General features: G+C 68.6%; 1 protein-coding gene across 19 annotated transcripts in view; it reads right to left on the reverse strand.

The window, feature by feature from the left end:
* Positions 1-1,779: 1,779 nt before the first annotated feature.
* Positions 1,780-13,008, reverse strand: part of PCBP3 (poly(rC) binding protein 3) — a 245,684-nt gene continuing 234,455 nt past the window's right edge. For 13 of the 19 annotated variants that reach the window (XM_041734744.1, XM_041734742.1, XM_041734745.1 and 10 more), the window contains 5 exons: positions 11,483-11,561; positions 10,747-10,806; positions 8,236-8,288; positions 3,357-3,526; positions 1,780-2,525 (listed from right to left, as the gene is read on the reverse strand). In XM_041734744.1, the coding sequence (XP_041590678.1) occupies positions 2,489-2,525; positions 3,357-3,526; positions 8,236-8,288; positions 10,747-10,806; positions 11,483-11,561 (399 nt within the window). In that variant the 3' untranslated portion in view covers positions 1,780-2,488. The remainder of the gene's footprint in view (positions 2,526-3,356; positions 3,527-8,235; positions 8,289-10,746; positions 10,807-11,482; positions 11,562-13,008) is intronic. The other 6 variants (XM_041734758.1, XM_041734754.1, XM_041734761.1 and 3 more) reach the window with 3 other exon arrangements.

A 13,008-nucleotide genomic window follows, 5' to 3' on the forward strand; every position in this document is an offset into this window, starting at 1 on the left:
GTGGGACTTGATCCCGGGACCCGGGGGTCATGACCGGGGCTGAAGGCGGCGCTAACCCACTGAGCCACCCGGTGGCCCCTACAAAGTCCTTTCAAGTGATGAGAGAGGGAGGGGGGAGGGAGCGATTCACAGACAGATGCAGAACTAAAGTGAGCCTGGTGTGGATGGTTCAAGGGTTTTCATCATAAAATTTTTCAGATTTTCTGTATGTTTTAAGAATTTTTTTCCGGCCCCAGAAGGGCTGCGAGGTGAGGCCTCCCGCCGCACCCCTGCTCCGCCAGAAGCCTGGAAGTTTCTGGGGCAGGCAAGACCCCGCAACGACGCAGGCAGCCGGGCAGCGCCCCCAGCGCCTTCCCACCCATCACCCGCCTGGGCCGCAGGGGCTGCGGCTGCGAACCTTGGGGCCGCCGGCCGGACCCCACTTCTCGGGGCAAACCCGCCCCCAAGTTTGCTCACAGGCGGGCGTCGAGGCCACGCAGGAGTGATCGCACGGGGCGTGCAAGGGGTGCAGTCCCTGGGGCTGCTGGGCCCCGGCTCCCACCCTGAACGCGAGCTGAGGGGCGCGGGGTGCCCCTTGCAGCCACTGGCTGGCCTGTCCGCCGCAGGCTCCGCACCCCCAGGTGCCCGCCCCGGCTCCTGAAGCCTCGGTTCCCCTGCTCACAGCGGGCAGGCCGGGTGGGGGGCCGGCGCCGGGAGCCCCTTCCCCCCGGCTCGGCCAGGAGGGCGGCCTGGGCTGGGCCCGGGGGGAGCAGCAGGTCGGGCCCAGGTCCCCTCCCCCCCCACGCCCCGCGGGCCCCTCCTGCCCTGCACAGCCCTGCGGCCCACGGAGGGCGAGTGACCTTCCCAAGCCCGGGCCGACGCCGTCCTGCCCGCCTGGACCCTCCTCAGCCCCTTCGGCCGCTTAGGAAGCCTTAGTCCTGCCTCAGGAGCCTTCCAGAACACGGTGCTCCCGGCCCGGGCGCCACCTCCCGCCAGTCCCCGCAGCCTTCGGCCCTCAGCCAGCCCCACTCGTCCCCCCTTTTTACCTGCACAGGCTCCTGCCCCCCACCTGCCCGCCTTTCCAGAATGCCTCACCTTGCCTGCCCGGACACCGCACTCCGACGCCCTCCCCACCATGGCTCTGTCCTACTTCCGCAGCATCGTTTGCTTTCTGAGACGCTTATCCAACCCGTCCACTGGCCACCCACTGCCCCGCGCCCGGAGGAGGGCCTGGGTCCCCCACGTCCCCGCCAGCATCTGGGCCCTGAGCATCACCCTGGGCCGGGCGGCCTGGCCACACCGGGCAGACGGGGCGGGCCCCTGGCCGAGAGCCAGCCTGGGCTCCTGGATGTGTGCCCGGGGCCCCGGCCCTTTCCGGTTTGCCCTGTGGGGGGTGAGCCACGGTTGGGGCCGTGTCCCACCCAGAGCTCAGTGCCCCGCCGAGGCAGAGGGCCCTCAGGGGCAGCAGAGGTGGGCACACCTGCACGCCGCACGGGGAGCTGGCGCAGCACGCACAGGCCCCAGCGGGGCACACACGGTGGTGGAGCGAGGGCTGAGCTTTACTAATCAGAGGCAGCGTTTTCATTGTTGTCCTTGTAGAAGTTTTGCAAAAGCAGCACTGGAAGGACCTTGCAAGTCGGACTTAAATCTAAAAAGGGGAGGGGACGAGATCCCAACCTGTGTGAGAAAGAACCCGCTTCTCTGGGCGGGAGGCCACCGGAGGGCGTGCGCGTGCGTGTGCGTGTGCGCGCGTGTGCACGGGCCACTGGTGCCGGGGGCAGAGACAGGAGCCAGAGCCAGTGAGGGGCAGCGCACAACATTTATTGAACTCCAACGTGGTGCAGAGGCGCTTCCTGGCCCGCCACGCTGGAGATGCCTGCAGGCCCACGTCGCATCCCCGCACGCGACAGCTCGGTGACCTCAGGACTCCAGCGCCCACCTCGCCTGCACCTTGGCCCAGGACCCTGTCCTCTGTTCCCCCCCCGGACCAGAAGGACAGGCGCGCCCTGCCCCCCCCCCCCGCGCAGACCTGTGCGGACACGTGGATTGAGCGAACAGAGGCTTCGGGGAGCGGGGTTGGCAGGGGCGCTGGGTGGGAGCGGACCCGCTCAAAGCAGCCACAGTTCTAGGCGGTCTAGGACAGACGGCTTGTGGGAGGTGCTGTCAAAAGGTCAAACCAATTCTTAAACAGGTACACTGACACTAAGGGACGGTACTTCTAAAATGTCACAGATGGGAGCGCCCCCGAAGCGTTTAAAATAATTAACACTGCATGCCAACGCATGAACACACGAGCATAAATTAATTCCGAGAGGTGTCGGGGACAGAGCCTGGAGCTGACACAGATCTAATATAGAGCCGCCGTGTCGGTGCGTGTGTGTCTATGGCGTAGATAACTCTCGTTAGTAAAGAAAACCTCTATTTATATTTGTGACGAAGGGCGGGTGGGCGGTCTGTACAGTGTGCGAGCGGGTGGAGGTCGGTTCACGGAGTGGAGGCCGTCGGCAGATTAGAGCGCACCCATCCCAGTGACCTCAGACGTCAGCCTGCAAGACACAGAGGCACAGGGGAGACAGGTCACAGTGTTCTGGTAAAACGGGAGCAGAAGCGAGGCGGGGCCTCCCCGTCTCAGGGTCGCCTCCCTCTTGGCGGTGAGATGTGCGGCCGAGAGCTGGAGACCACGGCGGGGCGGAGGGAGGAGGCCCCACCAGGGACCGGGTCCCTGTGACTGCATCAGGGGCCTGACAATAACCACCCGGGCACGCAGAGGCCCACGACCGATTCTGCAGCAGCTGCTTTGGGAGGGGCCGGCCTCGCGTGGTCCACCGGGAGGAGTGGAGGCGCCTCCCCGGGGCCTGACTCGATATTCTGAGTTAAAGAGGAGGGTCTGGCCCCAGGTGTGGTCACACTGTGTTCTCCAACACGTCTCTGGCCGGGGAAGCTGCAGGGCGTCACCGGGCCCTGGATGTAACCTCTGACGGTTCCCAGGTCCGCGGCTCTGCAGGGCTCAGGGTGGTGGGGGCGGCGTCTTTACAACCACGGGGCACCTGAGGGCAGGGTGGCCCAGTAACGCGCTCCCTGAAACTACGCGACCCAGTTACCCAAGGGCGAGGCTGACCGCAGGCCCGGGCCGAGGTGCCACAGCTCTCCGGGAACCAGACTCTCCAGGGTGAAAGGTCAGGTGTGAACGTGCAGAGGGGGTGCGGGGCCCCCAGTCTGCGTGGAGACCGAGTCCATCACATCCCACCTCCACACCTAGCCCGGAGCGAAGCCTCCGGAGAGGACGGGCCTGGTCTGGGCTCCCGCCATGGCTAGCCAGTCCCTCTGAGCGTCTTGCTCAACCAGTGCATGAAGGACGGGGCCCTGGGGGCACGCACCTGGCGTTGATGAGGTACTGGGCGAGGCTGATGTTGGCTGGGGTCCCCGTGATGGTGATCTGGCGCTCCGATGACCCTTCTGTGGCATTGGCGATTTTGATCTGAGCTCCAGACATCTGTCGAATTTCATTGATTTTGGTCCCTTGGCGTCCAATTATGCAGCCTATTAGCTAGAAGGAAGGACGGAGGACTTCCTCAGAGAGGGGCTCCCCACCCCAAGTGGAGAGCCTGGGGAGGCCCGGGAGGGGCACAGAGCAGCCCTGGTGTGCACCCCACCCCAAGCTCTGCCCTCCCAGGGGCTTTCCTGCGGGGGGTGAGGATGCAGATGCCCGGGCTATGCGACCAGTCCCAAAGGGGAAGGACCGCGTCACCTCACCTGGGCTCCCTTGGGGGCCTGGGAGACGGGGAGCAGGTGGGTGCATCCCCAGGAAGGAGGAGTGTTCGTGTGAAGCCAGAGTTTATTAAAGTTCTCTGCCGCCCCAAACCCTCTGCCGCCCCAAACCCTGTCTTCTGATGAACTTGGGTGAAATTCTGAGGACATGTCAGACGTTCCCTTCCCTTCCCACCATGTGACCCCCGGCCGCTCTGGGCCATCGGGCAGAGGGGGTGGTCATCAAGAACCAAGCAGCCAGAAGGACAGGAGCCAGGGCTCCCGGGGGCAGGGGCACGGCCGGCCGAGCTGTGTGAGGACAGCAGGGCGCAGAGGGCAGCTCCAGCAGGCACGGAGCAGGCCGGGTTGCGGGGAAGCTCGCTCCCAGCACCTGTGTCCACCCTCTGTCCACGCGGCCGGTGTTACACGCGGCGCTGGGGCCACGTGGGGCGGTGGGACCTCACTTCTGGGCTACCCCAGCTGCCTCACCAGCCCTCTCCAGGTGTCAGCTTCCTGCACCTCCCTCCAGCATCTCCTGGGCCCGCCCCACCCTAGACCCCGCCCACCTCCCAGGCCCCGCCCCACCCCGAGACCCCGCCCACCTCCCAGGCCCCGCCCCACCCCGAGACCCCGCCCACCTCCCAGGCCCCGCCCCACCCCGAGACCCCGCCCATCTCCCAGGCCCCGCCCCACCCCGAGACCCCGCCCACCTCCCAGGACCCGCCCCACCCCGAGACCCCACCCACCTCCCAGGCCCCGCCCCACCCCTAGACCCCACCCACCTCCCAGGCCCCGCCCCACCCCTAGACCCCACCCCTAGACCCCGCCCATCTCCCAGGCCCCGCCAAACCTCCTAGGCCCCGCCCTCACCCCATCTCCCAGGCCCCGCCCTCACCCCATCTCCCAGGCCCCGCCCCCACTCCTAGGCCCCACCCTCCTCCATCTCCTAGGCCCCGCCCTATCCCCAGGTCCCCCCTACCTCCCAGGCCCCACCCTCCTGCCATCTCCTAGGCCCCGCCCTCACTCCATCTCCTAGGCCCACCCCTCCCCCATCTCCCAGGCCCCGCCCCCACTCATAGGCCCCACCCTCACCCCAGCTCCTAGGCCCTGCCCCATCTCCGAGGCCCTGCCCCCCCAGGCACCCCCAATCCTTGGGCCTGGCCCCGAGGTCAGTGAGGGAGACTGCTACGGTCACCGCCTGCATCCTTGACATGTCCCCCAGCCGGAGAACCCTGGACGGCTGCCCTCCCACCTCCAGGCACGGCAGGGGGATGTGGGGCTGGCTGAGCCCCCCCAGGATGCCAGCCCTCCGGAGGATCCTCACACTTCCTTGGCCACTGGCAGCCCAATGTCCCTTCCAGAACCTTCCCCTTCAGTGCAGTAGCATTGGCTGAGTGGTCACCGGCCGAGAGCCTCTGGCAGAAGCGGCTCGTGTCTCCTCCGGGGAACCTGTCTGAGGAAGGCTGGCGGGTGTCCACGCTCTCCCTCTGTGACCCGGCGGGCGCGGAGGTCATGCCCCCCCAGCCCTGCCCCGCAGCCATGGGCATGGAGGCGCCTGCACCTGGCCTCACCGGTCTCCTGACCGCAGGGGGAGCCGTGCTCGCCCAGCTCTCCCCTCTCACCCCACAGGCGTCCACGGGGAGCCCGAGGAAAGTCACAGAGACATTTTCTAGAGCCGTGGCCCCTCCTGGCCGGATTCACAGCTGCACCCCAGAGGATGTGGGGACACACCTATCCCGCTCTCGTCCTGGAGCCGCCTGTGGGAGCCCTGAGATCTCTGGGTGGTTCTGGGGTTGGGACCAGGGCTGGGGTTAAGTGTGGGGCGGCCGCAGGCACAGGGACCGTGACATCAGCCACAGGACCCACGGCCAGGGGAGCCAAGGAATGCCACCCGAGGCTGCCCACACACGCTGCCGGCCCTGACCCGGCCTGGGTCCCCGTCGCCACGCCCGCAGGGGGCTGTGCTGTGGAACTTATGCGTGGTTTGGGTTCCCACACGTGCCCTGTCGTCCAGAAGGCTCTGCGCTGGCGACACAGGTGTGGACAAGACTTCCCTTAGCACAGCGTTGACCAGGGACACAGACGGGTGTCGTGGCAGATGCGCGTCTGATGCACACACACCTCCCCTGGGCCGGGTGAGTACGAGAAAGCCCCCTGCCGTTCTGTCACCAAGTCCTCCCCGCCAGAAGTGCCAGCTCGGAGCCCGGGGATCCTGAGGGCAGCCTCCTGAGGGGCGCACGGCCCCGGGGGCGGCCTGGCAGGGCGGTCGACATGCAAGGTGGCACCGTGTGCCCCAGGGGCCGCACGGAGCAGGCCCGCTGCTCACTCTCCAGACGAGCCTCATCCTCTTCCTCGTGTTTTCCAGGCTCATCCCACGTTCGGGAGGCAGGCCCGGCGTCAGGAAGCGGTTTTGGTGGGAGGAGCCCGGGCAGGGCGTGGCCCTGCCTTTCCCACGGGCGAGGTGTGCCCGCCAAGATCGTGACGTGGGGGACCGTGTCGGGAGCTCCCAAGAGCAGAACCGTCTCCCGTAGAGACGCAGGAGCACATCAGCTGGCACCAGGGGCCCCATGCCCGCCCCCCACCCTCCGGCTCATCTGTACGCACAGGACGACCACCGCCCCGCAGCCACAAGCCTGTGCCTGTGTCAGGAAGAGGCTGGGCGGGGACGACCCGGCCTCCCAGCGAGCAGCTACCCCCCCGCCCCCGCCCTGATAGGGCCCCGGCCCGCCCCACTGTCTTGGGCTCTGGCGGGAGTCCGTGCGCTCGGGGTACGGGGCAGGTGGGGCTGAGCCTGGGCAGGGCGGCCCGTGAGGCCGCGAGCTGGGTGGGCCCTGGGCAGGATCAGGCGCGGGCTCCGGGCTCGGGCGTCCCGCAAGCGCGTGACCCCACCTGCTCTTCAGGGGCCGGGGGTGGGGGGCAGCCTTCCCAGCCAGCTCGGCACCTGCCTGCCGATGAACCCTGAGGTCCCCCGGCTCCTCTCCTCTCCTCTCCCAGAACTGTGACATCACGTGCCTCTCGGCCACTGTACCCGACCGTGGGCAGGGAGGGGAGGGGGCCCAGGTGGGTAGGGGCAGGGGTCAGGGCTGAGGAGTTGGGCCTGGAGGTAAGGACTGGGGTTTGGGGGCTGGCAGGTTAGAGGTGAGGGGTGAGGGGTCAGGGCTGGCGGGTCCAGGGTGAGGGGTGATGAGTGAGGGGTTGGGGCTGGGGGTCAGGGCTGGGGATTAGGGCTGGCAGGTCAGGGGTGAGGGGTCGGGTAGGGGCTCAGGGTGAGGGGTTGGGGTATGGGGTTAGGGGTGATGGGTCTGGGCTGGGGCATCAGGGGTGAGGGGTTAGGGGTGAGGGGTCAGGGCTGGGGTTAGGGCTCGGGTTGGGTGAGGGGTAAGGGTGAGGCGTCTGGGTGAGGGGTCAGGGCTGGAGATCAGGGGTGAGGGGTTGGGGCTGGGGGTCATGGTGAGGGGTCGGGGATGGGCGTTTGGCACTGGGGGTCAGGGCCCGGTGGGTCAGGGCTGGGGGATCAGGGCTGGCGGGTCAGGGGTTAAGGGGCTGGGGCTGGGGTCAGGGCTGGAGGTCAGGGCTGGGGGTTGGGGCTGGCAGGTCAGGGGTGAGGGGTAGGGGTTAGGGTGCTAGGGTGAGGGGCCAGGGCTGCGGGGTCAGGGGTGAGGGTTCAGGGCTGGAGGGTCGGGGCTGGGGGGTCAGGGTGAGGGGCCAGGGCTGGGGGGTCAGGGTGAGGGGTCGGGACTGGGGAGTCAGGGTGAGGGATCGGGGCTGGGGGATCGGGGCTGGGGGGTCAGGGTGAGGGGCCAGGGCTGGGGGGTCAGGGTGAGGGGTCGGGGCTGGGGGTCAGGGGTGAGGGGCTGGGGCTGGGGGGTCAGGGTTGGAGGTCAGGAGTGAGAGGCCGGGCTGGGGGCTGGGGCTGGGGGGTCAGGGTGAGGGGTCAGGGCGAAGGGCTGGGCTGGAGGTCAGGGTGAGGGGTCAGGGCTGGGGGTCAGGGTGAGGGGTTGGGGCTGGGGGGTCGGGGCTGGGGGTCAGGTGTGAGGGGCTGGGTTGGGGGTCAGGGGTGAGGGGTTGGGGCTGGGGGGTCAGGGTGAGGGGTTGCGGCTGGGGGGTCAGGGCTGGGGGTCAGTGGTGAGGGGCTGGGGTTGGGCGTCAGGGGTGAGGGGCCGGGGCTTGGGGTCAGGGTGAGGGGCTGGGCTGGAGGTCAGGGTGAGGGGTCGGGGCTGGGGGTCAGGGCTGGGGGGTCAGGGTGAGGGGTTGGGCTGGGGGGTCAGGGCTGGGGGTCAGGGGTGAGGCACTGGGGTTGGGGGTCAGGGGTAGGGGGTGGGGCTAGGGGGTCAGGGTGTGGGGTTGGGGCTTGGGGGTCAGAGCTGGGGGTCAGTGGTGAGGGGCTGGGGTTGGGGGTCAGGGGTGAGGGGTCGGGGCTGGGGGGGGTCAGGGCTGGGGGTCAGTGGTGAGGGGCTGGGGTTGGGGGTCAGGGTGCGGCCGGGGAGGGTGAAGGCTCGGGCTACTCACATCGTTGGGAATGGTGAGCTCATGAGTGCTGGCCGGGGGGCTGGCGTCCAGACCTGGGTACAGAAGGGGACAAGGTCAGGCGGCAGCAGGCTGTGCACACGGCGCCCGGCGCCCACCCACGTGGCCCACGCGAGGGGCAGCACGCCCTGTGCACTCTCGGTGTCAGACCACACGAGGTGTGGCGTCCCCGCTCCCCTCACAGCCAGGACACCCGGAAGATGTTCTGCGCTTTCCCTTTGGGCGCGTGGGGATCCCGCTCCCGAGCAGCCGGGCACGGCTCGGGGCGCCCTCCAGGCCCTGGGGACCCCACGCGGCGCAGGTGTGTGACCTGGGCTTCCTGGCAGAGGCCGCGCCCTCCGCCCAGGCAGAGCCAAGCGCCCCGCACCACGGCTCCGTGGCCCGGCCCCACGGCACTGTCCTGCGGGGAGGCCGCGCTCCCGCTCGGTGCGGACACAGGCCTCCCTGGCCGCCAGGCCCCCAGCTCCCAGGTGTACGGTGTCCCCTCTGAGCACAGACCGCGTCTCGCGGGGCGAGATCTACCAACGGGGGCGACAGATCCGCGCTCCCTCACCCTGGCCCTCACGACTCCTCGTCCACCCACAGTGGACACGCGGTCCTCCCAGCAGGCCCCGCAGACCCGACCCTGCAGCCCCCACCCACGGGACCACCGTCGCAGTCTGGCTCGTACCGTCAGAACGTTCCAGAGCCCGAGCCCCCTCCTGTCCCCCTCCTGTCCCCCGCCTCTGCCTTGGCCCTCGGCCCACTGTGCGCAGGCCCAGTGGCCCGGGGAGACGCAGTCGGACGCCCACCCTCCTCCCCTCTCCCTGCGTCTTCCTCTCGCACTTGCGTCCCCAGCAGCAGATGCGCCGCGGTCGTCAGCCTGTGCCGGGAGCGTCCCCACCGGGCCCCGCCGTGCTGGGGGCGCCAGGGGCAAGTGCTGGGCGAACCCCTCCGTCCGTCCTGAACTGTCGTTTCCTTTCGCGCAACCACACCCGGAGTTTCTGTCCTTTATCTCGTTCCCATTGAGACGTTTTCGGTGCAGCTATCTGGTTGTCCGACCGTCTATACGCATCCGCAGAGAGTGACCTCGGAGGAGAGGTCCTCGGTCCTGCGTGGGTCCCGACAGGACCTCGGTCCTGCCTCGGGAGGGCGGAGGCCGAGCGTCGTGTCCGCTCACCTCGGTGTACTCCGACCCACGGAGGAAAGTACGAGGCTTATTTTCAAGAGGGAACTGAGAGCGACGTGCTGGGTCGGGGCGCAGCTGCTTCCCGCTGGCGCCCCCACACCTGAGGACCACGTCCCCGGCGGGGAGCCCCCCTCACCAGCCGCGGATGCCGCACACATCGGGCGGGACTCCAGCCTCGCCCCGCAAACCCCCCCGGCTTCGGGAGCATCAGTGATGCTGTCCCGGGAACCACTCATCCTACTCCACCTGCGGCCACCGCGGGACACGTGTGCGTGTCTGTGCCCCGTGCTCTCCCTGTGCGTCCCCCGGGCCGGGAAGTCATCCCAGGGACACCTTAAAGAGGCCACGTGCACACATGTCCTGCATCCTTGAGGCCCACGGAGGTGCTGCAGGAGCCGTGGCAGGGTCGGTGGGCAGCTGGCGGGGTGGGGGCTGCGTCCCGGGCAAGCCAGGCCCTTGGTCCCACCAGCCCCAGGTAATCGTAGGAAATCACCGATAAGGTGCAGAGGGCTGACGGGCACACGTGTTGTCACCACCACCGGCTGTGGCCGTCATAAGGGTTGACACCCATTTCCATAATCAGAACGTCTTGTCTTCTCATTCTTTACTCTCCGCATTCGCTTGATCAAAGGCTGCGCTGAAATGGGGCCCTTCGGGGGCGCACGGAGCATCGGAGCGGGAGCCCGGGGCGCACAGCGCGGCCCTGACGGGTGGAAGCTCTGCCCACCGCCCTCCCCTGCAGCCGGACACCTGCCCCTGCCCGCCGACCGGGGGGAACCCGCTCAGCCCCTCCACGAGCTCTCAAGTGGCGTCACTCCCCAAAACGCGGCGTCCCGGGCTCTGCAGACCCGCGCCTGCCCTGCCCCAGCCCGGGGGTTGACTGCGACCAGCCGGTGGGGACCAACCCGGCCCGGCGCCCTGCCCTGAGCGTGTGCCGCGCTTCCTGGGAAATCCCTTCCTGCGAAGCCCACGGCACCTCCTGTACCGCGGCCCCACGTGCGTGCTGCCCACAGCAGACGCTGGCCCACCCCACGGGGCCTTCGGGGCTGCGACCTGCACCCCACGGCGCCCGGAGCAGACCCGCTCGCCGACGCAGAGGCTGCGAGGTGTGCGTGCGGACGCGGTGCCGGCGCTCGGGCTCCGTCCCGACAGCACCGCCGCCCCCGCCACCCCTCACTGAGGCGCTCACGTCCCCGCGCACACACAGTCGGGCCTCCGCACCCCTCCTCCCGCCCGGTCGGTGACCCGAGCCCGAGCAGGGGCAGCAGGGGCGGGTGCCCGGCCTCCTGGGCCTGCGCTCTCTCGCTCAGTGAGCTTCGTTTTACCTGACGACTGGCCCATCAGATTTTGAGCTTCTTCGGAGGAGTGTAAAGGCAGCTTTTCTCCTGGAGAGCAAAGAAGAGACAGATTTAATGTTTTGCCCTCAAGGAGATAAGCAAGGTCACTTCAACTAGGGAAGCTCAAAATCTGACTGGCGCATGCACGGCTGACCCATGCGTCCAGCGAGCGGTCACCTGCACGGCTGCCGAGGCGATGCCCTGCCGTCGCCAGGGAGACACCGCCGCCCTAAGGCCCTCCCCCACCCCGGGGCCACGTGGGGTGCCGGTGGCCACCGCGCCCTGGGCGGGGGCTGGCGCAGCTCAGTTCTCCCCGGGGCAGGGCCGGCGGCCGTCCCGGGCAGGTGTCACTCCTGGGCCGTGCACGGCCTCCTGCACAAAGGCGTCCGCGTCCGCTTGTCGGAGCTCGGCTCCTGGGGACAACAGGCTTCAGGGCTGTGGCCAAGTGGATGCGCTCAGCCGGGCGCCCCGGGATGCCCGGGGGCAGCGGAGGTCCCTGGGCCACAAGGCCAGCGGGAGGCGACCAGCCTCCCGCGGGAGACACACGCACGCAGAGCTCCCGCCCGGCCCTCTGCGGCGTGCACACTGCCGCGTGTCTACACTGCGTCCTTGGCGTCCACAGCTAGGACTGTACCTGCACTGCTCGCCGCCCCGAATAATGACAGTTCAGAAAGAGTCCCCAGGTGAGAAGAGAGGAGGTCAGAAAGGGCAGCTGGGTACGTACCGGGGAAAGCGGGGTTGGTCTGTCCGAGGGGAGGAAAGGGGGTTTGCTGCATGGCCAGCTGGTGGAGCTTGGTCAACTGCTGGGGTAGGAGGGACACGAGAGCTAAGAAGATTATTGTCATCGAGCACAAGTCACACCAAATTAAAACGGCAGTAACAGAACGTTGTACAAATAGATAGAGGGGGGCCATGCGGACACATGGCAGACGCAGCGGACGCAAGGACTTGGCCTGGGACACCAATGGGCCGCTGGGCGGGCGCGCACCCAGGTCCTTTCCTCTGCTCGGCTCGCTGGCGGCTCGCACACACCTGGCGGCCGCGACCCCCAGGCTGCACGCGGGCCCCCGGGCTCCCTGGGGAGGCTCTGAGAGCCCCCGAGCAGGGCCCGCCGGCCCGAGGGGCTGGGAGGTCACGGTCCCCGCAGGTGACCCGGCCCCGCCCCAGGTGACCCGGCCCCGCCCCAGCCCTGGACCCCGCGCGGCCAGCAGCGCCTCCAAGAGGCAGCCAGGGCTGCTCGAGTCGGCTCACCTGCGTCCTCCGTGCCCACTGGGTCACTCTGTCCCCTTGACCCCCACCCCCGGAGCTTTCTTCCGTTACTATTTGGGCCTCACTTCTTTTCCTTTTCTTAACCAGGCTCCATGTCCAGCGTGGACCGCCCTGAGATCACGACCTGAGCGGAGGTCGGGAGTCACGCGCTCCATCGCCTGAGCCACCCAGGCACTCACCCCGGCCTCTTTTCTTAAGGAGAAACCCGAAAGAACAGAAAGTAAAAGTAAGTGGCCCTATTTTGGGAACTGAGGGCTACGAGCTGGACGCTCAGCGGGGAGCCCTCAGGCCTAGCTCACGGCCGGGCCTGCACCGCACACCCTGGGATGCGCGTAGCTGCTGACCCCCTCCCGACGGCCCACCCACCCCGAGCCCTGGACTCCCGCCTGGAGGGAGGGCACACTCAGAGGGGAGCTGGCGTCCCCACTGCGGCACGAGTGTGTCAGGGAGGCGGTGACCGTGCCCGAGACACTCGGGGGCCTTCTCAGACGCGCCTCGGAGCAGCAGGGCAGCGGGAGGCCGTGGGCCGTCAGCAACGCAGCCCCATGCAAACACAGACACGGACACGCCACCTGCCGGCCTGCCCTGTGGGTGCAGCTGTGGCAAATACCCTAAGGTACCTGGGGCACGGGGGACGAGGAGTGGGTGGCACTGTCTGTGGCTGAGGTGCTGCCGGGGGCCCGAGCGCACAGACCTGGTCCCCTGACCCCGTGCCCAGCTGGACGGGACCAGGAGCCCCAGGGGCCGTGTGCGTAGCAGGCACAGGTCAGGACACCCGGCGGGCTGCGCTCTGAACCCACCCGCGGCAGGGCTGGAAGCAAGGCTAAGGTTACAAGGTTCCCAGGATGGAGGAGGAAGCCCGCTTCCGGAGACGGCCAGGGGGGCTCAGGGCTGTCGGGCGGGGGGACCATCACGGTGCTCACACGGGGGCGGCCTGCTGCGTGGCCACCCCCTGCGGGCTCCAGCCCTTTGCCCAGGCAC

Source organism: Vulpes lagopus, chromosome 20 (assembly GCF_018345385.1).
Source record: "Vulpes lagopus strain Blue_001 chromosome 20, ASM1834538v1, whole genome shotgun sequence".
NCBI lineage: Eukaryota > Metazoa > Chordata > Mammalia > Carnivora > Canidae > Vulpes > Vulpes lagopus.